The following is a 27,495-nucleotide window of genomic DNA, read 5'->3' on the forward strand; positions in this document are numbered from 1 at the left end:
TCAGGTGGAGCCTCAGAGGCTGCCAAGGCTGGTGTAGCCGACAGACTGTTTAAACGCCATGGGCGTTGGAAGTCGGAGACGGCTAAAGATGGTTATGTCCAAGAGAGCTTTTCTAACTTATTATCTGTTTCTCAGCGGTTAGGTATCTAACATCCACCCGTTCTTTATTTATTCAAGCCGATTGCTGCAGCTCGCACAATCCCAAATTAATGAGTATAGTGTGTTTTGTTTGTGTATGATGATTTAAATGATAAATGTTGATGTATTCGGTTGAGTCCAGAATGAATTAGAATGCATCGAATTTATCATTGATATGCTAATGATTGTATGGTTCGATGGTCAGAGCGGGAATTTTGAATAGGTAGTGGTATGTGATGCTAGCGGAGAAACGCGTCACTTCACGCTTGCTAGCAGCAACGCAACACACGTTATTTATTTAATTATATGCTATTGTAATGGCTAAAGTAATTCTATCTTAAAATACGTTGTTTTAAGAACGTCCCATTATCATTGCTAGCTAGCCTGAGAGCGGTGGTCAGCATAGGTCAGGGCATACGTTTCCACTTTTTCCAAAAAGGTTTGTGGTTTTTCGTATCTGGCGATCACCAAAAGCAATGGGTCGAATTCACAGTTTGTGATTAATACTTAATATGTTGATATATATCTCGATGTATATCGTGCAAAGTTATCATTAATAATGATGTGTAATTTGAGAAGTCGATGAAACAGTGTAAGCTAATTAAAAGTATTGGTTGCTGCAGCTCGCACAATCCCAAATTAATGAGTATAGTGTGTTTTGTTTGTGTATGATGATTTAAATGATAACAAGCGTTGTTCACGTGTACCACTCATTGACGTAAATGTCGTCAATTCGAGATTAAAACATACCTCAAATATTTTTTCTCGGGCTTAAAAATGTGACAAAATATGATTACACATATTAATTGTGTATCAAAGAAGGAAATACACGTTTTTCAAATTAATGAAAAAGTGGTCGATGCAAACAAAAGTGTAATTTTCTGCTGGATTGCCAGATGAAGGATAATCTATTTGCCTTTGAACAAATGTGAAGGATTTTCTACTTTTCAAATTAACTTAAGATTTGAATTAAATATGGATATTTCGGTGTAAATGCATTGTATAAGATCTGTTAATTATCACCGACACTCCATTGAAAGGATTATCTTGCAACTTGCACGTAGGCCAGGTCAAGATGAATATAGGCAGTGATGACGTGCGATATAAGAGGGGTCGAATTGCAAAGGCACGGTTCTCCCTCAAGCTTGAAATCTCTAGACATACCGGCTGACCACAAATGAGGCGAGGAATGGGGATGTGGTCAGCCGGGCCGCGCTGGGCTGGACCGCGGGCCGGGCAAGCACGGCTCCAGGCCCCGTGGGGAGATGGATCGGAGTACATTGCTAGCTGGCCAACTGCTTGAAAAAGATGCTCAAATAACATATTATGAATTCTCTCCAGGTCAAGTTGGTTGTAATGCAAAACATCAAAGGAATTTTATTGAAAGTGTATTTCGTATTGTTTTCCTCTTTCATTATTTCGAAAAGTATCCATGTCCAAGCTAAAGGTGGCGAGGAACAAAATGAAAAATTGAAATGGAATTAATGAAAGTAAAAATCTCACACAGTCGGTATTTAGTGCAAAGGTTTTTATTTACATTTGCTAAATTAAAAAAAAAGCAAAAACAGAACCCAAAATAAATAACTTGATGGTATGGAATTGACTATGATTGAAACAGAAAGCGTGCACATGTACATGAATTTATACGTTATCAAAATTCACACAAATCAATAATGACATCAACTTTAATCTCTTAGGGTTTTTTTTTTGGTGTCGAAAGTGGAACAGAATATACTTGATATTCACAGAAAAAGGCAACTTTTTATACATAGAAAAAAAACTTACAGTTCTGTTTTCTTTAGCTTAAAGATACAATGTAAATGGGCTACTATATAAAAAATCTACATCTGCAAGTCTCCGTCCAGATCAATGTGTTGTTCAGCGATTGTGCTGTACTTGACACATGCACACACTGTCGATCCTTTTACGGCGGAAATCTGAAGCATTTTATTCTTTACAAACATTATGTACATTCATATTTATTTTCAAAAACACAGAAAGATGTGAGATATTTGTTTGTAATCCCAGATAGCTACACTTTCTACAACATTGATAGAGGACTAAAAACGCCCAGCCACATGATGTCCTACTGGGAGGGATTCGAACCTGAGTCACAGAAGATGACAACAGGGAAAGTACCATTATGTCACAACCTGACTCCACAAGTCCGGACCACGCATGCGTTCCCATTGTTAGGCAGGGTTGATATGTTTCATAAATATTTCAAAAATACCCCAAAACAGGGTACTGGCACCCTCGAGTTAAAATAAACTACAGAACTGTAATTTTTGTACATAGTAAAACTGGCTGAGGCTACACAAAGTTTTGCTATTCTATTGGGGAACCTCTTTAGTGGAACAGAGATAAGCCCTGACTGCTTCAGCTTTTTGGCATGGAACCTTCATCAGGACTCCCAAATCTTCCATTGAACAGGACATCAACTTTACATTCATTGGACTTAAACTTGGAAGGGGCTATAGACAGCCCCATGTAGAGAGATACTAACGCGGTGCCTTGTTAGACTTTGCATAATTTGGGATGGTTGGTGCGAACAGGTGTTTTGTTTTTCACTGGGTGGCACATTGTTGAGGGTCGTCATCAGCACCTCTGCCTGTCTCACTAGCGTCTCTCTCTGCAACCGCCTTGGTCAGCCAGTTCCTGTCTTCTCGCTGCTGCTGCTTCTGCTGCTGCTGCTGCTGGGAAGCCTTTGTTGCTACTGCTGGTCGCTGCAGGCCAGGGATCTTCTCGACGTACTTGGATCTGGGCGGTTCACCGGCCCGGGTTCTCTTGGGGAGGGCTTGATGGCTGGTTGGGTCATTGGCATCTAGCTCTGTTGTCGTAGGTGGAAGCGGGGAAATTAGAGGTTAGAGAAAGACGGGTAGACAAAAGTATATTGACATAGGTTTTAAGTTCAAAATAGTGTTCTTATTATAAAAAAAAAAGGCTGTGAGAAATAATTCAGTTGCTGCAAACTGTTTACTGACTGGAATAAGCTGAAAGACAGATTCTGTTTGGATTGAATTGCAGGCCCTCAAATTTTCAAGATTTCATTTTTGTGCCACTGCTAATCAACCACTGCATCTTTTAATACACACATTAATTATAACCAAGACATTCCCAGTGTTTACAATGCATTAACCCTAATCCATTCTAAACATGCTTCAAACTCATGGCATAATCAAGCAAAACCATCAATAACAAAGTTTGAAGCCCCTTTACTGCCCAGAATGTGTTATTATATTAACCTTGAACGCCAGATCTGCTTTTGTCAAAACAGACAAACAAGATCTTTAGGAATTAGTGCCACCCAATTTAGTGTGTTTTTTTTTCAATAGGCAATTTTTTTTCCACAAATTATATACAGAGAAAATTGTGTGGATCTGATTTAATTTCTAATTAAACCAAGTACATTTCAGCGTACCTTTTAGCGGTGATGAAACACTCGAGTCGGTCACGTGGCTTGGCGGTGCCCTCTTGAGATGACTAGCCATGGATCGGGCTTTGTCCTTCCAGTAGCGGGCTTCTTGCTCAGCCTCCGTTTTCTTGGAACTGTGACATGAAAGACAAAAGCTGTGTGACTACACAGATTGCAAGTAACAAAACTACTTTGAGCAGAAAAGACATAATAGGATCTCAGTTTTGCCAAATAAAAAGAGGATTGTGATCACGTGATCACTGTACACTCACAAGGCCCCCTTCAAAGGAGAAACCATTGGGAAAGCTAGTTTATAAAGCAACTGCCCCGTAACAAATTATTTGAACAATAGCTAGCACAATGCTTCCGCCATTGAAGGGGGCCTTCGTGATAGGAATCATACAGTACCGGATTGGTCTACAGCAAAAGTGAAGAAGTTCCGACTTCATTTCGTTTTTCAAATATTTTAATTTTTTTTTGAAAAGGCGTTGTTCAAATATTTGAATAAATGAATATTCAGCACCCAGTACTTACACCTGGTCATGGTACTTCATGTCCTTGTGTTCCAGCTCCCTCTTAGCCTTCTCCAGGGACTTGGTCAGTTTGTGGTTCTCTGCCTTCATGGCAAAGATGGCGCAGCTCTCGATGATGCCGGAGCCCCCTGTGGCTTCCGGCGCTCGCTCTGGAACCGTCGCTGATGCACTGTTTGATGTCTCATGAGCTGTCATGGAAATTTTCGAAGGAAATTTCATTTGGTTTATTGTATTCCTTAAAGTGCAACAGCTGAAATGAAAGAATCTTTGTATTGGGCGTATTTGCTACCTTTAAAGGGAAAAATATAATACATTACTTGTTAAAACTAAATGCGGGGAAGGAACATTATGGCGTTCTAAGACCAAAACTTGTTGACTCCTCCATACTTCAAAATGCTCAACAAATCTACTGTTTAGAAAAGTCCACCTCACATTTGTTTGAGAAGCACATGCAACGTTTTCAAGAAATAGTAACTGCTGTACACGCATAAACGCCCCCTGAATTGTGATGGGGAAGGAATGGGGTAGGGATGGGGGAGGATTGATAGACATCATCTGATCCAAGGGGAAACTGTTCGCACTACTCTCTTTTGACAATAATAATAATTTCCAATGAATGATTTTCCATCCCCCCACACCTTACTCTAGCTACGCCCCTGCCGGAGACAAAGTAAACCAGACAAAATAGAAGGATAAGAGAAGGCAGACTTGGGCAACTGACCTTGCTGGGACTGTTCGCTGCGGAGTTTCTCCAGTTCCTTCTTGTACTGCTGTACTTTGCGCTCCTGGTATTGTACCTCCGATCTCAGAGATCTTATCCTGGTCAAAAGAAAATTGACATTACAAAATTATACGAAGTATGACAAAAAAGCCAATACAACAATTCTGGCAAAACAACAATTATTTTGGAAGCAATTATCAAACTGTAGAGCGCCATGATCCATTGCTTATGGTGTTCGACTCGTGTGCCATGGTACATGGGTTCGAACCCTGACAGGGAACATGGTGCTTATGTTCTTGGGCAAGATACTTTACTACAATATCCTCTCTCCGCCCAGGTCTCTACCTGTGAAGGTAGAGACCAGATTGCGCTGATCTCGAGCTGCTGCAGAAAAAAATGGTCTCGTGGCCTGATGAACAGGGGTAATAATTGTGAAGCGCTTTGAGACCTTCCACGGTATAAAGCACTAAATAGGGAGTCACCCAAAACGGTAACCCCAAAACAAAGGGAAAATATGAACAAATTATTAACTTAATGAACGTTATTACGGTTTTGTCATAAACTAGGGACAGTAAGCTTTTATTTGATAATTTGGATGCATTTCTCTGGTCATGCATCACTGAGTTCCATTGTTTTGAAAATGGTACATGAAAACCTCTTGGGACAGTTTGGGGTAAAACAATGTACACATTTTTTCTGTAGCAGAGGATGAAGTGATGCTGAGCCGGAGGGTCTCAACTCAGTGGCCTAAACTCATGAACCTGAAACTGAAGACGAGAGACTGAGTCGAGGTTTAGAAAGAAAAACAAAACTCACTTATCCTCCAGCGGATCGGTACCCCTCAGGAGGTCCGTCTCTAGCTCATTGATGCGCAGATTCTTCGTGGCGATCTCCTGCCTGTGGCTTTTCACTAGCTCCTCCACGCTCAGGCTCTGCTTCTCCAGTTCCTCAAGCCTAGCTAGCCGGGCCTGTCAAAAGAAAGATTCAGGATTTTAACATTATAATTGGTTGAAAATGTAATTAATAGAAAAAATATAAAAATAGATGAATTTGACACGCTAGATTATCCTGGAAGTGACGCCTCAAAATTGACCGCCTTAGTTTTTTTTTGTCAAAGCAGTTGTCTATGCCTACTTTTATCCTCAGTCGGTTGTTAAAAATAACACCCCAACATACCTGGGCTTCTTCCATCTTGACTTTGGTTTGCTCATGCTGAGCCTTCTCTTCTTCGAACTCATCTTCCAACTCGCAGCAGGTCAGCTTCAGGCCGTCGTACGTGTCGGCCAAGTTGGTCAAGTCTGTGGCCTTCCTTTGCAGCTTGCGGCTGATTTTGTCAAGTTGGGACTGGATTTCGTTCTGAGACAGAGTGAAAAGTAGGAAAGAAGAGTGCGAATGCCTGTGTAATTTTCCATTTGGAATGGAAGACTACGGAATTCTATTTTGCTTTTCCAATGTTGCCAAAATTTTAGCTAACAATTTTTTTTTTCTTTAAAAGACTTTCAGCAGCCACACCGATAAAGACAGTGATGAAGGATTTTGTAAAGTTTTAAAATTTCCATGGAAGGAATATTTTTTTTGGCAATTACCTTTTCCTTCTGGAGTCTTTCTACCTCTTCGGGTTCATTTGTGGAAGCCTTCGCTGTTTCCAACTCTTCTGTCAGTTGGTGCACCTGGACTTCAAGGGCCTTGATCTCTTGGGCCGAGCTCTGGTCTCGACTCTGATAGTCCTGAAGGGCCCTCTGCATGCTGCGGAACTCTTCCTCTTTCTTAGAAACATCTGTGAGAAACCCGTTCTTCTGTTGGCAAAATTCATCCAACTGGCGCTGCAAGGATGAGATTTCTTGGCCTCTCTGGTTTACCATTTCTTGTAGCTGCTTCATTTGCTGTTCCTTGGTACTGAGAGAATTTCTCCCAGTCTTGAGCTGCTCTTTAAGCTCTGAGCAGTGAGCTTGAAGCTCTTTTTCTTGATCTGAGAGAGCGGTGTAAACTTGCTGGAGCTCTCCGTTTAGACGCTGGACTCTATCTTCCAGTTGTAAGATGGTCTGCTCCTTGACTGACTGGGCACTTTCTAGATTTTGGACCTGGGTGAACATCTCGTAGTACCTATCTTCGTGATTCAGGACCTTCTGGTTGCGCTCGTCAAGCAGGGCTCGGAAGACCTTGATCTCCTCATTCTGTTTTGTGATGACAGCTTCCAGTTCCTTGATCCTAGCTTGCTGGTCTCTGGAAGCTCTCTGCAGGGCAGCATAAGTGTTCTTGTGTTGGCTGTATTCCTCACCCATGTCATCAAGCTCACGCTCCAACATTTGGATCTCTTCTCCATGTTTCAATTTTGCCGCTTCCCATTCGGCACTCTTGGAGTCCATGGCTGCCATAACCCTCTCCAGGTCTTGTAGCTTTGCCCCAAGCTCTGCGCACGTTTCATTCCTGCTTCTAAGCTCACGCTCAAACATCTGTACCTCTTCCTCCTGCTGGGAGCTCTCGGAGTGCATAGCCGACACAACCCTTTCCAGGTCTTGCACTTTTGCTGACAGCTCAGCGCACGTTTCCTGTTTGCTCCTCAGCTCACATTGCAACATTTCAATTTCTTCCTCCTGTTTCAATTTTACTGCTTCCCAGTCAGGGCTCTCAGAATGCATGGCTGACACAACCCTTTCCACATCTTGCAGTTTTGCCGTCAGCTCGGCACACATCTCATCTTTACTCCTCAGCTCAAGCTCCAACATCTGAATCTTTTCCTCCTGCTTCAATTTTACTGCTTCCCATTCAGGGCTCTCAGAGTGCATAGCTGACACGACCCTCTCCACGTCTAGCAGTTTTGCTGACAGCTCAGTGCACAGTTCATCTTTGCTCCTCAGCTCCTGCTCCAACACCTGAATCTCTTCCTCCTGCTTTAATTTTATTGCTTCCCATTCAGTGCCTTTAGAGTTCTTGGCTGCCAAAACTCTCTCCAGATCTCGTAGTTTTTCCCCAAGCTTGCTGCACATTTCATCTTTGCACCTCAGCTGGTCAGCCTGCTCATCCAAACAATTTTGCAGCCTTTGAATTTTGTCAAGCTGCTCAGCTTCCACTTGTGAGTTTTCTTGTATCTTTGTACTCTTAGCAGCCAGGGCAGATTCCAAGTACTCTATCCTAGAGAGCGACTCAACATTTTGGTTGTCCTTGGTTCGCAACAGTTCTTCTTGGTCCTCCAGAATACCGCGAAGCCTGCAAATTTCACCGTCTTCCTCGTTTTTCTCCACTGTTCGGTAAGAAATCTTCTGGTGCATGGTTTCAATCCTACATTCAAGGTCTTTTATCCTTGAAACTGATACCTTGTTATCATTTCTGGTGGCCTCCAGTTGCTCCTCTTGTTCCCCAAGGACTTGGCGCAGCATCTCAATTTCATCATCTCGATTCTTGATGGTTTCAGCTGACTCTCTGGATTGGCTGCCCATCAAAGCCACTGCTGCCTCCAGCTCTCTCACTTTGTTTGAGCTCTCCTTCAAGAATTGCCTGAGGACTCTTTGCTCTTCAAGTAAGGCTTCCTTCTCACTTGCAACTTCACTGTTGACCTGCTTAGACTCTCCAGACTTTAACTCTAACAAGTCTTGATTTTCTTGGCTGAGTTTCTCAGCACGCTCCTCCAAGTGCTTTATCCTGTCCTTGAGCTCGTCTTCAATCTGGACCCATTCTGCCTTCTGCGAGACCAACTGCTCTTGTAACTGCTGCTCTAGAGCCTCAGTTGCAAGATGAATCTCTTGATTGTAGTCCTTTTGCTCACTGCCATTCACCACAAGAATCTTTGCCTCCAGCTCACTGCAGTAGGCTTGAACTGCCGTTATTTTCTCAGACTGAGACAAATTATTCTCTGTCAAGACTTCAAGCTCCTTCTGCAGATGCGATAGCTCAGTACTGGCACCGACTTCTTTTTCTTCTAACGTTTCCTCCAAACTTTGTACTTTTATGTGGAGCTCTTCACGGAGAGTTTCACTCCTGGAGAGGGCATCTGCAAGACTTTTATTCTCATCTGTTGAAGCCTGATCAATAACAGGCTGTTCTATGGTATCTGTGAGTGGCACAATTTGGGGGTTGGAAGTGGAACCCTTGAGCTTTTCTTCTAGTTCCTCAATGCGCTGAACAAAGGCTGCAATTTTGGCTGTGTCGTCTGTCTCACCATCCTTCTCCTGTCCGTAATCCTGTAGGATCTCATTGAGAACCTCAATCTCCTGATCTCGGCTGCTGATGGTCATCGTCAGGGAATCACATTCCCGCCTAAGGGCTGCCTCCCTAGCTTCAAGCTCTACTAGCTTCAGTTGAAGGACCTCTGGCTGGACGGCTGCCTCTGCAGACTCTGTCATCTTTTCTTGGACAGCTTCTGTCTGAGATGATGTTTCAATAGCATGGAATCCAAAATCTTCCAACGTCACTTGAGTGGCCTCTTCTGAGCTTCCAACAATCTTTTGCACGGTACATACCCTTTCGCCTAGCTCTGTTTGAGTTCCTTCATCTATATCTACTCCAGCTGCCGGAACTTCTTCAGCCAACTTCTGCATCACAGCACTTTCATCCACAGCATCCAAGGGGCGTATCAAGTCGCTGAGCCGCCTTCGAAGACTTTCAGCTAGCTGCTCCTTTTGGCCGATAGCTTGGGCCAGACCTGCGTTTTGTTCTTGCAGAGAATCCACCTTCTGGTTCTTTTCCCGGAGCTTGTGAAGGAGTTCGTCAATGTCCTGTTGGTACTGAGCCTCCAAAACTTTGTCTTTGGTGCTGAGCTTCTTCTGCAGGTCTTGTATCTCTTGACGAAACTGTGCTGCCAGTGTCTTCCCTTGATCTGCAAGCTCTTTCTTGAGCTCTTCGATGTTGTTCTGATACTCCATCTGTAGATTAAAAAAAAAAACATCTTGGTCAGTATAAATGAGCCTACGTACAAATGTCCAACTTCATTTCAGAAGGCATTTTATATTCATTCATAGTACTTAACTTTCTAAAGTATCTGCAGGTAATAAACATATTAAACATTTCTACGGAAAAACGTATAAAAATACTTTCTGCAGCTGAGAGGTATGTTTTTTTTAATTCTTAGCAAAGTTCAAACTAAAACCCAATTTGCTTCGATGAACAAACAAAGTCGTATTCAGCTTTGTGAAGACTATGGTTCTAATAAAAAGTACTACATGCACTACTAACAATCTTAAAGATGACGTCAGGAACACTTTTTTTGGAGGGGGGGGGGGGGCTTTGTGTCTATCTTACTTTGGCTCAGAATTATATTGGCATAAGAGGTTAGTTGTAGTGGTGGGAATTAAATCCGGAATTTTAAAAATTCAGTTCGAATCCCAATATTCAGTTACTATTTTGGACACCGTATATTCGAAACAAACCTGAAAAAAAATTAAGCCTTTGATTTTTCTGACACGAGAAGCAAGCAACAGGAACATCCCTGAATTTGCTCCATGGTCTCTGATTGTTCATGTAACTTGCTATTGGGCTTCTTGGTGTATGAATAGCTTGCCTGTTTGAATTATCAAAGAGTTCCCATCCATTTTTTCAACATTACAGCTCTGAATTGCTTTTTTATGAAGGCCCAATGGTCATTGAATCCTGCAAACTATACCCAATCATTTGGAGGGCATTGCATGCAGCACCTTACTCGTCACTTTTTGTTGGCATGACTGTGAGCTGAATAGGAACTTCCGGTGAAAATTGGAAACCGTTATTCAGTTTGAAAAAAAAATCTCCGATTTCTCTCACCACTAGTTAATTCTGGTGATCAACCCTCATACTCAGATGTCACTTACCTCCTGTTCCTTGGTCACTGTAGCTTCCATCTTGATGAATTCATGGAGTTCTTGTAGTGACTGTAAGTCTGCCACCTTGACCCTGAGTGATTCCTTAAGGCTGCTGCACTCCTCTTGCCTGCATTGTTACAGTGCACATGGGGGAAACCGTGTGTTATTCAAGACTGTCCTTACATGCTTGGTATCATAGTTTACGGCTGTGCAGTGTTTTAACAGGTCGGAGGCAAAGTAGAAAAACAATTCAGAAGCCAGAAAAAATGCTATACAAACCAAAATCAGAATGTTGTTGCACTGTGTTTGGAAGGGCCGGGGGGGGGGGGGGATTTTTCAAATAACAGCATTTACAACGATCCTATCAGATTTTTATGTGCAATGGCATTTTAATCCTTGTTGTTACCTTACTATCACTCAACTAGGTTTTCTACAATTTCTGTAAACTTACAGTTCATTCATTTGGAGGGCGATTTTACTCTTCTCTTCCATGATGTCTTCACAAAGTTGGACGGACCCAAGAAGGTCGGACTCAGTCCGTCTTGCCTAAGACAGGATTAAGAATAAAAAGGTTATAAATTTTGGAAATTCCTATTGAATTAGATGTTAAATGTGAGGTCAAAAAGTGATTTCTTGGTGCGCAACAGACACAACCTCCTTGAGAAATGCATTGATAGGAAGTGTGAGCTTCGTTTGCAAACCCCTGAAACAAAAGTACTGTAAAAAGCTGTTCATGAGACAACATATGAGATTAGAAGATTACAATGAAAGATCTGCAGCGGATTTCACGAAACAGTGCGTGACTTACGCCTTGCGGGACTTACGCAACAAGTTGCGCAGCTGCGCAATAAATTCACAATCAATTTCACGAAACTTGGCGTAGCTGCACAACGTTTTAATTAATCTAAACATCTTTGACGAGGATAATAACAGCATTTACGACGGCTGTTTGTGTATCTCATGAGGGCAGAAGCATTTCTTTGATGGGAAACAGAGTGCAACGTCAAGCTAATATCATTAGTTCTTCAAAGAACCAAACACAGATCGTGCATCTGCATACTTCTTTTTTTTAAACTTTACCTTTGCTTTCCATTCCTGAGTCCCCAGCTCATCGGCCAGTGATGACCCCACTCCGCTGTCCAAGCAGCCTTGCGAGGCTGCCTCAGACATCGCCAGCTGGCCCTGCTGTTCCTCCAAGAGCGCTGTCAGCTCAGCAATCCTTGCCACATGGTGGCTTCTCATCTCTTCAGCATCCTTGGCCTGTTCATGTAGGAAGGTGTTGAGGGTGTCAATCTCCTCTTGTCGGACTTGAAGTAACATGGTCAGCTCTGGTCGGATTATAAAAAAAAATGTTCAAGGTATGTATTAATTAACTTGTATCTTGTACATTAATTAAAATAGTATGAAATGAACTTGAAACTCAAACATTTGAAACTTGAATTTGAAAACAGCTTACGTAAGCAGTGCTGTAATCTTTTATAAGGCCAAAAAAACAAAATAGTTCTGCTTCCGATTACATGGCATTTGAAAATACAGTAGGTAGGTAGGGTATTTTGGGGGGTTTGGGGACATTTTTTTTGGGTGTACGATCATATGGAGGTGTCTGGGTGTAGTCAAGGGTAAATGGTAGTACTTGATGATTTTCGGGGTTTTTTTTCTCATTTCCCCCCCCCCCCCCAAAAAAAAAAATTAAGGCAGGGACTGTCAAAATAGGGTAGGTAAAAAGGTAACCGGAAGCAGAACTATTTTTTTTTGGCCTAAGCCAATTAAAAAGGAAAATTATGGCTTATTTTAAATAGAAATAATAGCCAACCAGATCAGGATATTACAAAATACTGAAACGTAACCAAATTACAGTCTATTCAAACTATGTATGATAGACTACTAGATTGGGATGTTGTAGCCTGTTCAAAGAAAATCGCAGTCTGTTAAAAAAACACAGTCTGTTCAAAAATCACAGTCTGTTAAAAAAGAATCCGGTTCAAAGGCGTCTCAGGCTCCTGAAAACGGGCACTGGATAGCGGATATGCATACAACATTCACACAGTAGACTTTGCATATTGACCAATTCGCCCCCGGTCTCACGAAGATGGCCGCGTATAATACGAACGTTCTACGCGTAAATACGCGCGCGTTGTATCAACAGTTGACGCGCATTTTGGTCACGTACACATATTATGATGTTCTAAAAGGAACACATTTCCGTAGTGATTATTATTTCAAAAACGCCGAAAAAGTGATTTGCGGCATTATAAAAGTAACCACTACGTTAGAAAAATTGTAGTAAACCTTGGTCAGTTGGTCAGTGGTGGTGGCCAAAATATAAGTCAAGTGAGCTGCGACGTTACAAAAGAAATCAAGCTGTCTATAAAGACGGCAACTTGTCCTTTGTAGATCACCAGCCGGTCTCACCAATATGGCGTCAAATTCGTACATTGTGCGGCTCTTTATTAGCTATCCAGTCTTTATATAGAGATCAGTGACTCCTATCTGTCTTGGAAATACTTTCCAACCCCAGCTTGTTTACCTTTTACTTTTTCGTCAGCCTGCTCCAAGTCATTCTCTGAAGGCACAGCAAACTCTCTCGTGCGCTCCTCAGCTGAGGCCGCCTGGCCATCGTCAGCCAGAGCTCCCTGCTTCCTTTCAAGAGCTTGAAGCTGCCGTGTCAGGGCAGCAATGGTGGCAGCAGAATCCTGCATCCGACTTGAAGCCTCCGAGCCCTGGTCCTGCAGGCCATGTTTAAGGGTCTCCACTTCCTGGCGCTGCTCCTCCAAGAGCTTTCCCAGCTCTGCTATCCTTTGGGCAGCCTCTTGCTCCTGTTTCTCGGCCTCTTCCCGCTGCCTTTCTAGGTTCTGGTTGATCGTCTCCAGCTCCTGTCGTTGCTCCTCGAGGAGTTGGTTCACAACCTCCTGCTCTTCATCCCGCAACTGGATTGTTTCTTCCAGTTCTGACAAGATGATTGGGTTACAAAATAAAAAAAATAAAATATTTTAAACTTAGGCCTTGACTTCATTACAAAAAAGACTCTTAGCAAAGACATCTCACAATTATAACCAGAGCTGTAAATCAGACCATGAGAAATCCGTAAGTCAGTCACAAATCGTCCAGTGCCAAGTCCAGTGACAAGCTATGTACAATGAACTGTGTGCTATGACGTGCTCGTTTGTCATTATTACATGTGACCAGACTAGTGACTTAAATTTCAATACGAGATTATAAATCTGTAAGTCGCAAATCTAGATGAATGCATGTCAACCAGAAAAAAAATTGAGATTGACTGAATATGGTAAGGGGGACAATGGAATTCTTTATAATGACTGCTAGCGATGTTAAATTTGGTAAAGAAACCTTACCTTTCACTTTTGCTATATTCTCACTGGTATCTTTTGTGCTCTGGTCAATTGTGTCATTTTGTTGGTCGAACTCCTGTCTCATTGCTGCCTTCTCCTGCTTCAATGATGCAATGGTCTCCTCAGCCTGTTGGTACATCTGGCAGAGCTCCTCCAGCTGCATCTCCTTTGCTTTGAGACTCTGCGGGAGAGCCGACAATTCCTCCCGTTCTGTCCTCAGACTGGAGATAGCTGCCTCCAGCTCCCCAATGGTCTCCCGCAAACCGGCTACCTCAGCCTCCGATTGCTGTGAGGATGCTGAGAGGGCATCACCATGCTCCTGCAACTGCGACTTCAGGGCCAGGATTTCCAGCTCGGATTCATGGGCGGCGCTAACTGAGGAACCTTGTTGTTCCTCGAGTTGAGCCTTTAACTCGGAGATGTCTTTGGTCAGCGCAGCCACTCTGCAGTCTGCATCTTTCACTTGCCCCTCCAGTTCAGCCACTTTCTCCTCCGACAGGCACAAAGCATCTGACAGCTGATTCACCATCAAGTTTTCCTCTTCAAGACTTTTGATCTCATTCTCCATCTCTTCGCCCTTCTCCCTCAACTCCTTGCATTCCTGTTCCAAGGCCTCTTGGTTCTTCAGCAAGTGGAACACTGTGGCTTTTTCTTCCTCGAAGCTGGCTAGTTTTCCTTCAAGGCAGGCCACTTGTTGCTTCAGCTCGCTGCATTGGTCATTTGATGCTTGAAGAGCCTCTGACAGATTTGCTGTAGCTTCTGCTGTTTCTTCCCTGGCTGTAGCAGTGCTTTCCAGCTCTACGATTCTGTTCTGCAGATCCTCAGCATATTTCTTTGATTGATCAATCTCCTGTTGCAGTTGTAAGGTACTCCTTTTCTCATCTTCCAAGGTGACGATGGTGGATTCCAGAGCACAGACCTTGTCTTTCAGCTCGGAGATGACTGTCTGCTCTTCACGGATGATTCCACTGACTGTTCCTTCACTGTCAGTCTGTGCCTCTGATGGCTGAGAAGGAAAAAAACCCAGTGGGTTTAGACACACACAAAAATCTGATTAAGGACAAGAAATAATACTATGAGTCAAATCAACAACTGCCAACCTCAGTTTGACACTCTGCATCCACTGTGTCCGAGTCAAGAGGCATGGAGAAGTGGACGTGTGCCCTGCGCCTTTTCTTCTTGATTCTCTGCGGGCTAAGGGGCAGTGGGGCCAGGAAGCTATCTTCTTCCGTGTTCTGATTTTGCTCAATGTCCTCCAAGAACTCCAGCTGTTTGGTTTGGGAGAAATCTACGACAGGTGTAAAGCAGAGATACACAAAAATTAGCCTTTAAATATTCTTCAGCTTCTTTATATTGAATAATTTTATACCACTGCAGGAGATACTTACCATCACTGCAGATGGAGGCAACTGGACTAACGGGGGGTGAAGATGACAAATCGCCTCCGTCAGAGGAATCATGGGTCCTCTTGAGTGCCGAGGAGGGTGGGAGCGATATGAAGGACACCTCCTCTACCGCCGCTGGGCCGGCCGGCTTGGAAAGTGGCAGGAGGGGCAGGCGGTTCATACCAGGGCACCATGTCTGACGGCGCTGGAAGGAGCAAAAAGGGTGTTCTGTCATAGACAGGTTTCACGGATACCGCCATCTTTGTGGTCATGTGGTAATTTCAGAGGGCATTACAGTAGGAATACATCCCATCATGCCACTGTAACCCGAGCACGATGGACCAAAGTCCATTCTAATGCCCCCTGAGATTACCATGTGACCACAAAGTGGCGGTATCTGTGAAACAGTCTATGGGTTTTCCCTAAAATGTTTTGATTACATTTGAGGGATGAACAGCTTATGGCAATGTAACCAAGGCCGTAGCGTTTCAGGTGGTAGATTAAAACCCCAGAATGATATTAATGAGAAACCCAAGGAATCAGGCAGGGACTGAAAAACCCAATCTACTCGCTTGCCTTGATGGGATTGGAACCTGGGTCACGCCAAGGTGAATGAGTGGGAAGTACCACTGCGTGACTCTCCCTGGTTAAGAACAATTAGTGTGCCATATACCTTGTATTTGGCTTTCTTCGTTTCCGAGCCTGGCATGACGGAGGGGATGCCGGCCCCGCCCGAGACCAGAATCATCTTCTCCAGCAACTTGATCTTCTGTTCTTGCTGCTCATGCAGGCTGGCCTTCTCCTCCAACAATTCCCCTTGTTGCTCCAACTGCCAAGAAAGATGAAAATATCATCATGACAGAGGCCTTCTGAAATGGTTGCTGTCATTTCGGAAGGCAACCTTAAAAAATGTCTTGAGGTAAACTGCTTTTGAAATTGATTACACTTGATGGTTGCTCCTTGAATGCCACTAGTGAAACCAAAGTTTACCTAACAGTAAAGTTTAGATGGTTACCTTTTTTACCACTGTACATGGTTCTTAAGATGGCTTCAGGAGAAAAAGGAATGAGATTACCTCACAATTTCTCATAAGGTGGCCTTTTTTTAAGTTCAAAATACTGCATCTATGTAAGTTGTCCTGCAAACTTCAAGTGCTCAGTAACAAGTATGTCAAAAAAATTTCAAGTCCTCAGGGTTAGGGGAGGTGTCCCTACACAAATGGTTCAGCAACCGCTGAACGTTTGCCCCGAACGATTGGCCAAATCATTTGGGACTCTTCTTTCTACCGTTTGGGTCATCTAAAAAAATAGACCTTGGCCAACCAGTCCAGCGGTGGAACAAGGGAGAGCATTTGTCACCCTGGTTTCCTATACTGTTCCCAACTGTTCGGTGGTTGGCGAACCATTTGTACAGGGACGCAGCCCCTTACATCTTTAGGATTTCCCTTGCCCAATTCAAGCTCTCTGTCATAGGATATCTTTCTTTACCTCCAGGACCTTCCTCTTGAGTTCTTGGATCTCCTTCTTCTGCCGCTGCATCATGGCCTCGTCAGACACGACCTCATTGATTTGAGGTTTGTTCTTGATTGTTTTGGCCCGGCTAGCAAACTGTGTGGAAAAAACAACAACAAATTGGGTTGAAAAACTGGAGCAAATCTGATGTAGACAAAGAAAGTGAAAATACCAACTTGCACAAGGGATTTGGAATAATCAGGAAAGCATGCGAGTAACCCTTTAAGCCTTAACACACACGGACCTCTCTTTAAATATATAAATAAACTGAAATGCTCATACATGTATAGCGCTTTCCATCATATATCAACAATTTCGAAGCATTTTACATTTATTCCCCCATTCATAAGGCCATGAGACCACGCGGCAGCCGATATCAGCACACATTTGGTCCTCTACCCTCACTTGTACCCATCCATACTCCTGGGTGGAGAGGGGTAATTGTAGTTAAGTGTCTTGCCCAAGGGCACAAACACCATTTTGGTGATCAACTGCCTGACATTCACTCATTACAGTCTCATTCATTGGCGGGTTTGATAGACTACAGACCCCTGTGCAAATTTCACATATTTTGTCCCACCCCCTTAAAAATGTCAGATATTTTGGGGTTCGTTGTGTACCTGAAGAGTGCTGTGTGTCTGTTCAATGGAGGCCGGCGTGATGGTACAGATGATAGCCGTCTTGGCGTTACCCCCAAGAGACATCTGGAGTATCCTGGTCAGCTTGGAGTCCCTGAAGGGGATGAACTCGGCTCCCTGACTCAGTTTATTGATGACCATGGCCAGTTGGTGAAGGCTCTGATTGATGCGGCAGGCTTCCTTCAGTCGGGCGCCTTCCGCTTTGGTCTCGTTGGCACGTTCAGAGCCTGCTAGGTCCACCAGATTCTGAAAAAGTAACCAGGTAATGAATTTCTTTGTGTTTTAAAGTTAAAAACGAAGGGCTTTGAAATTGGGTTTTCCATACGCTCAAGAGCCCACAAGGTCGCCAGAGTTAATAACCAGGAAATGAGTCCTTTTATTTTAAACTGAAAAAAACCGAAAGGTTTTGAAATTGAATTTTCCATTCATTGACATATGCTAAGAGCCTGCTACATGTAGGTCCACCAAATTCTCCTTAAGAAAGCAGGCCATGATATTTATGTTTTAACGTATATTTATGTTTTAACGTGGAAAAAAGAAAGGTTTTGAAATGAGTTTACTGTTCACTGGTGTATGCTTAAAGCCTGCTAGGACTACAAGATTCTTAACAAAAAAAATGGGCAGTAAACTTTTTAGGTTGGGGAAGAAGAGAGTTAAGACATTTAGTTTTATTTGCACTGTACTGCGTTCTTGTGAGGTCTTATCTCCTCTGATGTCCTCAACCTCAGAGATGTCTTGGATAATAACTTACCAGATGGGATACTTTTACAGCTAGCTCCATGGATCGTTTCCTGTCTGCTCTTTCCCTTGACTCAATGATCTGTACACATTTAAAAAATAAGAGAACAATTTTCTGATGGATTCATTTAGGTTTTTGACATTTTGTGATACCTTGGTTTCAACTCACAATTTCTCCCTTCTAGTCCAGCATCACAACTAGGTATTACAACTCATCCACAGAAGTCTTAGAATAAAGATCGTCAGGAGTCAGGTTGGGGTGGTGTAATTTCCTCGCCTTCCACCTCTATGACCCGGGTTCGATTCCTGCCCTGGTCCACATGTGGATTGGGTTTTCAGTCCCTACCTGATTTTGTGGGTTTCCCCCAGAATATTCTTCTGGGGTTTTCCTCCCACCTCTAAAACTGTAATTTCTTCTCATTGTCTTCTCTCTACAGGTTTCTTCAGGCTTTTGAGCTACAATGCCTAGGTCACTTTTGAGAAATCCTTGGTTTCATTACCAGAAAGAAATAAAATAAATATTGTCTTTCTGGTTCAGAGAACGAAAGAAACATACAGTTATTAACTATTTTCAGGTGAAATGTAACTTCTTAAAGAAAATGTGCGGTTCCATATTATACTTAGACAGGCTGTAACTTACCATACAGAATATTGTGTGTGAGCGACTACTCCGTTCATTCATGTCTGTCTGACCATAATGACGTTGAGCTGCAAAAAATAAAAATTCAAAAGTATAAAACCTGAAAAAACACGTATCTGGTTGATTATGAATAAACACTATTCCCAGCAGTAATTTAATGTGTATTCTAATTTTTCATCGGGATTTAAATTTTGTAAGCCGTTGGTAGAGACCACCGTTTATTAATTGTCATTATTTCAAAATGCCCATCATTTGAAGAAAAAAAAAAGATCTTGAAGAATCCTGGAATTGGCAATTCGGTCAATCACAGGTCACTACAAGTCTTCACAAGTCATTCAGACTCGAGTCCAGTCATAAGCTATTCAACTGAGCTGTGACGAAGGCCTTCTACTGTCACTGTTCGCCCCTTGTTGCTTGTGATCTGACTTGTGATTGACAAGTAAACGACTCAATTACAACTCCGGAAGATGCAAGCAAAAAGGCTTCAAATATTTTACCCTCTCCTTTCTTGAGAAGTTGAAGCACATCTTCAGGCTGAGTGACAACTTGTTCAGTCAAGTCATGGACGAACACACGTTTCTGCAAATTTTACGTGAAATAATTCTGGTTACTATTGGTTACTGTGGATAGAGGAGGGGTGATGAAATGCCAAGGAAGGGCAGAGTTGAGTTTGTGACAGAGGTAGTTTGTGGAGGATAGATGGGTAGGAATTCTGAACAATAACTGTTTCTTTGCACTCACATCAACCTCTCTGATCTGGAGTGGTTTCTTTTCGCTGCTGAGAAGATCACAAAGGCCCTCGTTGTACAGCTCCATGTAGCTCACTCTTAGCAGAAACTCACGGTTTTGGGTCTAAGGGAAAAAATATTACCGAAAAGCTTCATTATATACCTCACAAAGTGTAACCTTCCAAATCATTTCTCGAACAAAGCTCGCTGTGAATTTTTGCCAGGAATATTTCTGAAACCTCTGTAAATTAACCACAATGTAGGAACTGATAACCCATTCTTTGCTTCATTTTTCACAAGGAAACAAGCCCCATTAAAAAAAAAAGCAGCTGGGTTTTACAGATATTTTTTTCCAATCCAGCAAAATTTTCCACAACAGCCTGGGCAAGTTAAGATAGGTAGGCGCCTCCAGTTGGTTGGGTTTAGCCTTTCATTTGAAAGATTAAAGATAGTTAGAGTAAAGTTCTGACAAAAATTGATTTAAAAAAATTGAAATAAACTGTGCAAGTCCCAAGCAGCTTGCCATGTTAATTTTTTAAAAAAATATTTAAGTTTTAATAAAAAGTTTTTTTATAACGTGTCTCAGGTACATTTCTGGGTTTCTTTGTTCCAAGAACTTACATTTTCAATGCTGTCAAAGATATCCTGTATAGCGCAGGGGATGATGCCAGGTGCACGACTGTCACCCATCATGGTATGCGTCTTACCACTGGAGGTTTGTCCATAGGCAAAGATGGTGCCTGCAAACAAATTGGGGAAAAGAAATTATTAATCCTAGGGTACTTTTTTATTTCAGACTAAAGCCCTTTTAAGAAAATTGCTAGACGAATGCATCCATTATCCATACACTACACTCTTGCTAAAGAAAAATCACTGCTAAATACCATTAATGCCATCCATGGCTTCAACCACAATAGGCTGCGCGATTTCTTCATAGACATCGTTGGTTGTCTCGCTAGAGTCAAATACACGATCTGGGATGGGATAGCAAGAGAAGAAAACATTCAAGATAAGCCACAACAATTCTGTATTTGAAAAAAAGGCGGCAGTATTTGAGAAATTCCACTTTTCTTGAAAATGACAGCACACCAGGTGCCAAGATTTAACAGGATGCTTGAGACTATTATTCACTTACAGTCAAGTAAGGTATTTCAAAATAATTTTGCAGTTTCGTTTTTGATGTTAGCAAATGTTGTATATTACTTTTAAAGGACTACAGCAGGTTGATTTCTTGACACAAAAAAAATCCCCTAAACTATTTTCCGGATGCCCACATCTTGAGATCACTCTGGCTTAAAAACATTGCTTTGAAATGATACACTGGGAAATCCAATGAGACCAAGAAGGTCCTGAATCGCTAACGGTACGCCTTCTCTTTCAAGATCAAAGTTTGAATTTGAGGACAAAGAAAAAGGAAGTTAGAACTGCTTCAGCCTCTAATCCCAACAAAGAATGGATTGTCTCACACATTTCTCACTTACCAAACACATATTCCTTCCTACAGGCCTTCCCTCTTTGATCCAACTGGACGACTGTGTGAGTGTCTGCCTTCCAGTGTGTCGCTGCCTCTACTTGCTTCTCCCTGTGAGAGCGAATGCATTAGCAATAGGATGAGAAACAACTTAGATGATAAAATACAAAACTTGTTAAAGGCTTGAAAGGTTCACATAGGCCTAGTTGGAAAAATGGCATTCAATTAATGAGAACATACCTTTGAATTAAGGGACGCACACGAATAGCGACATGCACGTTATCCATGTCTGCGGTCGATCACCTATGTCATGTGTTTGTGTAGCATGTAACCTATAATTAAAGAATATTAAAACACAAACACTTAGTAACAAATCCGACAAGTATCGTCTTGAAATTACCTTTTTACTCCCAAAGGGTGCAAAACAAAGTTATGCTAAATTGTAATCGGGTCCAAGTCATTTCAACTTGCAGTAGCCATTTTTACAGAAGCCTTAACACATTTTACAACGGCTCTTCTATACATGTAGGCTACATGTAGTTACTGAATTGCAACATAATAATATTGTGAATATATAAGGTTTTGTATTTCTACAGCGATTGAACTTGCATGAAGCGCTTCGGTAGCTCAATATAATAAGACATTTAATGATAGGATAGGTGTGCATTGTTTTAATTTTAGTGCCAAAGGTGCAATGTTCAATTCTCGATGAGACCTCTTTTAGTTTTAGTTTCCAAAAACGTATATATTTTCTTACTTTTATTAATTATTGTTTGAAATTACATCTTATTTTCATTGAACTCATTTGAAGTACAAAAACATAGATTGAATTTTCTTTCAGATACCTGGCTCTGTCATTTTGTCTGTGACTTAGGCCCCTATTTATAGTTTTTTGAAAGGGACATAAACTCTGAGAACCATTCGCTTGACAATTGACGCAGGCACAAATTACTGTTGACTTCTGTAAAAATAGCAACAGCAAAAAACTGGAAATAAACGTGATAAACAAAGTTTAAAATGAGCTAGATAAACAACTACGCAGTGGCTATCGTTACGGCAGCCGTAACGCATTTCCCATTTTCTATCGTTACGGTAGACTGCAACTTTTATAAAAACATGAGAAGAAAATATCAAATTAGAAGAAAAAAAGTGAATTTGAACGTTATGAAATTCGGACTTTATTTCCCTTTTAAAAAAAATCCTCCAAAGCCTCAGGTTAACTTAGAAAAGGAAAAAAATTCGAGTGCAAAAATGCGAACCCGCAACCTCGCGGTGCAAAATCCTACCCTCTATCGACTGAGCTGTCGCACTGCTCGCTAAAACGTGGGGAAACAAATAATTATATACCTGCGTGCGTATCAAAAAAGTATCGTAGAGGGCGCTAAGCAACGGCTGCCGTAACGATAGCCACTTCGAAACATTATTATTGATGGTACAAATCTGCAAGTGAAAACACAGCAATACATGACAAGTTTCGCATTACAAGGGGAAAGAAAGAGGAACACGTAAACAGAAAGGGATAACTAACGTTAAATATTAAAAAAAAAAAAAACCCAGACATTTCTCTTGACATTTCGAAAGTGTTGACTGTTTGTCATGTTTGTCATGTTTGTTGTGGTCTGAAATTTTAAGTGAAAAAGGCACTTCCACTTTCACCACCATGCACATGCTGTGTTGTGCAATAACTTCGACGATTTAGTTAGTGAGTTCACTCACATCATGCAACAACGGTGTTAGCTTTTGATAAAACGTTAAATTTATAAAACACGAAACGAAAATTTACTCGCCTTCCAACCAAACGCTGAAGACAACCGCTACCTCAAACTTCAAAGCACACTCGCTTCGTTTAAATCCACCATCATGTCTGCAACGTTTAAATCAACCGCTGTGTACCAGCTGACATAGTTCCGGGTTATTACTCCGCTACGAAACAGATATCATTATTTTGCTTCCAAAAGATTTCCAATCCGCTTAAATAATGAAGAATAACATTCAATTTCGAAAAAGTAATAGGTAATTTCATCATATTAAAAGTTCTCAACTTGTTAATTTCGATAATTAAATTGTAACTACTTGAGCTCAGCGTACCAATATTAATATTTACCAGCAGTGGAGTGGTAGTCTGGTTCCTTTGTATTGGTCGTATTATTAATGGTAAACCAGGCGGAGGAGTCCAGAACTCCGTTCGGCCATTCCCTGTGTACAAAACCTCCGACTTCCATAACTCAACTCGACTCGATCGCAAAAAATGGCTTCAAAAGATATAAAGTTAGCAATAAATCTCCTCCAAACCTATGGTGGGAGGGATAAAGTCATGAGAGTAATAGGCTACGGGTCATTGTTTCTGTCAGGTCTCGTGAAATCATCGGCAAAATCAAAGAAACTGCTGACCATTTCTACGGAACTCAGTGCCTGCCGCACGATCCTACGGCTGTTTGATGATTTGCCGATGTTGGGGTACTCGTTATCATATGGATTGGGAACACAGGTACTAGGCACTAGCCCATAAAAAATAAATGAGGGGTGCCGCAAGAAAATACAACACTTTATTTTTAAGTCATTACGGCATTCCCACTAATCACTATTGTGGGGTTTTGGGGTGTTTTTTTTTTTGCCGTTGCTACATGTACTTTTTCGGAAGCTCACTGTTCGATCTGCATGCATCAGGTTACTTTGCTTTATAAAATGAAATTCAGAACCAGTATCGTTGCCAAATCCGGACATTAAGGAGGGGTCGTAGTACAAACTACATGTGGGGGGGGGGGGGGCACACCACAACAAAAAAACACACATATAATTTTTACGTTTATGGTTTTTGCCGATTGGGGAACAGTTACTCATAATTAAAGCTTACAACATCAATTTCGAACAACAGTTTTTCATCACTCTCTTGATATCTCAGCCCCCCCCCCCCATAATAAAACCAAACTTACTGTATCTTTCCAACGCCAGTTTAAGAATTGAAAGTATTAAAATATTGAAAAATATTTATTCTTGTACTTTGTAGGAAAAGAGCTTATGGCTACGAGTGTTAGGCCTTGCCAACAACCTGATGGATCAGCTCTTCTTTCCCCTGGAGCACATAGCCTGGGCGGCCGACAAGAAGCTCATTAATGTATCATCCTCACCATGGTGGGTGCTGTGCATAGCAGCCTGGGGACTGTCATTGAGTTTCAGCATCTTGAGGTGAGTTTAAGTTGAGTCGGTGAAGCCAAACGGTGGGGGAGGTGGACCCTTCTGCTCAGGGCCTGTGGCACATCCACCCCCCCCCCCCTTTTCTCTTTATAGCCTAAAAGCTTTATGAAATTGCGCATATTATAAGCACACTCAGCAGGAAACATGCTAAGTGTTGTTGTTGAAGGACAAGCACCTACATGAGTGGAATATCTTGACATTCAATTGTTTTACTCTCAAATAAAACTTGTTTTGTTCTGTAGGAGTGTAACAATGATCATGGGACTGAGAAGAACACGGAAGAAACTAGAACAGGAGATCCAAATGGAGGACCCTACGGGTACAGCCAGCAGGTGAGATAGCCTTAGTCTGTCCAGTGATGTGTTTTATCTACATGTAATTCAGACATTTAGACTAGTGAGTGGTGTGACATCCATAGTTCCGACTGGGGAAGTATTACAGGCAGCTCTGGTGTCAAATTTTAAGCGAGTAATTTGGACTTGAAAAAGGAAAAGAATGGAAGCCTTGTTGAGTGCCTGAATTAGGTCTCGGCACTGCCGTAATCTTGGTGCAATACACAGATGCACTTGATTGATTCTTGTCATTTAGCCAGCGACAGGAACTGCAGTTAATTGTTTTTCTCACTAATGACTGCTTAAAGTAGTAAATTTTCACTCAAAAGGATCACTTTTGTTGAAACAGTCAATATTTGTTTTGATTAAACCCCAAACATAGATTCTTTACAGTTATTGGATCAAACCAAACTGGCACTAATGTACTTCTGTTTTCAGTTTGAAATTCATTTAAAACATTTGCTCTTCTGCAAACCACCCCTGATGAAGTGCCTCCATCTTGTTATGGCAGTCACTCAAGACAGAGAATATTTTGCTAAGGCGTCATAACGGAACTTATTTGTGTTCTAAACACAGGCAAGAATCCACACAAATGGAGGGACAGCAAATAACCCGTCTCAAACAAGCTGAGCGCGCCCACTTCCTGGAGATCCTTAAACACGCCACGGATCTCTGCAACGCCATCCACTGGATGCCTCCAGGCTTCCTCTGGGGAGGTAAGCTCTCCAACACCACCGTGGGTTTCATGGGTACCATCTCCTCCATCCTGTACCTCCGCTCCGTGGTTCAGCAAACGCAAGCCACGCTTGCTGTGTAACAAAATTTCATTGCTTCCTGCGAAGGGAAATTTATGCGAACTGTGTTCAATTTTATGCAAGAATGCTGTTGTGAAATGTAGTGTCATGGGTTGAAATTTAAGAGGACAGAATTTTATAGCTTTTAACAAAGTTGTTGGGGCTTTGTTTGCCTGTAATTTTATGAAAGTTTTTTTTATTTAAAGAAATTCAACTCATGTTTTAACATAGTTGTAGTCTTGCCATGATGACTGCGATAAGTCTTTAAAGCTAGACTTTATTTTTTTCTAATGGAAACTTTAAAAAAAGTCAAAATCAGAGGTTGTCTTCCATTTTTAATAAAGTTGTGGAAGAAAAATTAAGTTAACCAATAATGGTTTGATCAAGTAGCCTTTAAATTGCCTTTGAAATCTGTCTCAGAAACACCAATAAATCTGTAATGATTAGCATGTAAAACATTGATTTAACAAATGTTAATTTTATTTTTTTCTATTACAGTATACGCAGGTGACCATTCATGATGCTTAAGTTGTAGTAATGTTTAATCACTAAACACAATTTCAAAACACAGCCACTTTTATTCATTCTATCTATATATAGATCTCTCTCATAGAACGCCATCTTTATAGAAAAATTACAACTGCGTGTTTAATATCAGGTGCGTGTGCACGTGCGCAGTGTGCAAAATGTTCACGCACGCGTGATGCTCAAATTTCTGTGAAATACAGCGCAGCCAATGCACGTCACAAAATTTGACGCCCAACATGCCGATGCACGTGGCAATCTGTCGGAAGTGACATCATTTGAGAGAGACCTATTATGTTTGCTCTTACAAGCATCTCCAGCTTAAGACTGTGCTTAAATTTGTTCATTTGACCACCATTAGAGCACAAATTCCCAAAAAAAACATGTAAATGCCTATTACACTAATCAAAGTCACATAATTTTGACCTTTTAACTATGCATACAAGTACATACTCTCTATCATCTGAAAATTGTAAATAAATGCATGTATTTAAAGCAAATGGTAAAAAAATGGTGGATGTAGAAGGGAAGTACAAGTTTGGTCACAAACGTTTTATGTACATTTTAAAGCTAAATATTCTGTACAAATATTAAAAAGAGAAAAATTGATAAAATGTTTATATTATTTGGTTGTATTTGGAAGCATGATAATGCACCATTTAAGGGAAGCTGTTGGTATAATATAAAATTGCATATAATAAACAATTTGTTGAACACCACAAACACTGATTTATAATTGTTCACAAATATGACAAAGTAGAATATGACATACGATTAAAATGTTGCACAAATACTGTTAAGATCAGTCCTAACTACAAGTTCAATATATGCACTAGACACTGATATGCATAGCAACAGTTAAAGATTTGTTGTGCTGCTTTAACAATGAACAGACATTTATACAATAGTAACAACCACAGATGTATTAAGAAAAGCTAGAAAATCTACCAACATCAATTTTTTTTGGAAGAATCAAGAAAGTGTTGTGAACATTCCATGGAGTATAGTTACACATACTGAAGACTGCGAACCCAATCTGCTAAGAGGTCTTGGTTGGGTTCAACTCCCAGTGGTAAAAGACATCAAATGGACCAACAAGGCAGCCTGATAACTGATACGCATCTCTGGAGAGAGTTATGCGCTAGTTCAATGGAATGTAGAAATCAAAGACTCGACATTTCTGACATGAAATTGATGACTCAACACTGAATCATGCCATGTACGACACTGATCTTTCTTTACTTTCCAAACAGTCATCAAATGTCGTTCACTGGTGGTATAGAGTCATGCCTAAGCAATTCCCTTGCTACATCAAACCAATGGACTTTGGTTGGTCTCACAAATACTGGGAAGAAAAACACAATTGCTCACCACAGAAAATCAAAGAGGTCCGTTATCTTTTTTGGCTAAGGAAGCTTGTGATTTCGGCAGCTTAAGTGGAAGTTGTAATAAGCCTACAATACCCTTATAATTTACAATTTCTTCTTCTGAGTAAAATTTTCAAAATACCATAATATATAAATAACCTTAAAGAGGTTGTGGAATGCTCGAAGACATTTCCGTCATTTTTCGGGTATATGTAGCCTAAGGTGTGAGGAAATAAAAACGAC

The 27,495-nt window shown here is 41.4% G+C and overlaps 2 protein-coding genes across 2 annotated transcripts; one reads left to right on the forward strand and one right to left on the reverse strand.

Moving 5' to 3' along the window:
• Positions 1-1,651: 1,651 nt before the first annotated feature.
• LOC119746503 (centromere-associated protein E-like) lies at positions 1,652-22,950 on the reverse strand. Its single transcript, XM_038223474.1, has 26 exons — positions 22,827-22,950; positions 21,280-21,371; positions 21,050-21,150; positions 20,453-20,542; positions 20,190-20,308; positions 19,582-19,692; positions 19,338-19,419; positions 18,841-18,908; positions 18,214-18,282; positions 17,445-17,708; positions 16,801-16,920; positions 15,987-16,142; positions 15,317-15,518; positions 15,029-15,216; positions 13,932-14,934; positions 13,106-13,525; positions 11,659-11,906; positions 11,030-11,124; positions 10,588-10,705; positions 6,394-9,666; positions 5,984-6,163; positions 5,624-5,775; positions 4,808-4,905; positions 4,088-4,274; positions 3,560-3,687; positions 1,652-2,968 (listed from the first exon to the last, which is right to left on the reverse strand). Exons 2-26 carry the CDS (start codon positions 21,324-21,326, stop codon positions 2,706-2,708), a joined length of 7,782 nt encoding a protein of 2,593 aa, XP_038079402.1. The 5' UTR covers positions 21,327-21,371; positions 22,827-22,950; the 3' UTR covers positions 1,652-2,705.
• Positions 22,951-23,194: 244 nt separating this feature from the next.
• Positions 23,195-26,611, forward strand: LOC119746504 (peroxisomal membrane protein 11C-like). The gene is made up of 4 exons (XM_038223475.1): positions 23,195-23,527; positions 24,047-24,225; positions 24,477-24,566; positions 25,143-26,611. Exons 1-4 carry the CDS (start codon positions 23,288-23,290, stop codon positions 25,381-25,383), a joined length of 750 nt encoding a protein of 249 aa, XP_038079403.1. The 5' UTR covers positions 23,195-23,287; the 3' UTR covers positions 25,384-26,611.
• Positions 26,612-27,495: the final 884 nt, after the last annotated feature.

This window comes from Patiria miniata, unplaced genomic scaffold, assembly GCF_015706575.1.
Source record: "Patiria miniata isolate m_02_andy unplaced genomic scaffold, ASM1570657v1 HiC_scaffold_7, whole genome shotgun sequence".
NCBI lineage: Eukaryota > Metazoa > Echinodermata > Asteroidea > Valvatida > Asterinidae > Patiria > Patiria miniata.

Excerpts from the sequence above, each read along its gene's own strand:
- LOC119746503 (XM_038223474.1), bottom strand. The coding sequence starts at position 21,326 with ATGGATAACGTGCATGTCGCTATTCGTGTGCGTCCCTTAATTCAAAG. Across the intron at positions 16,921-17,444 it reads AGACACACAGCACTCTTCAG|TTTGCTAGCCGGGCCAAAAC; the intron begins GTACACAACGAA and ends TTTTCCACACAG. Across the intron at positions 15,217-15,316 it reads TGCCTCCATCTGCAGTGATG|ATTTCTCCCAAACCAAACAG; the intron begins GTAAGTATCTCC and ends CACCTGTCGTAG.
- LOC119746504 (XM_038223475.1), top strand. The coding sequence starts at position 23,288 with ATGGCTTCAAAAGATATAAAGTTAGCAATAAATCTCCTCCAAACCTAT. Across the intron at positions 23,528-24,046 it reads CATATGGATTGGGAACACAG|GAAAAGAGCTTATGGCTACG; the intron begins GTACTAGGCACT and ends TGTACTTTGTAG. Across the intron at positions 24,226-24,476 it reads TTGAGTTTCAGCATCTTGAG|GAGTGTAACAATGATCATGG; the intron begins GTGAGTTTAAGT and ends TTTGTTCTGTAG.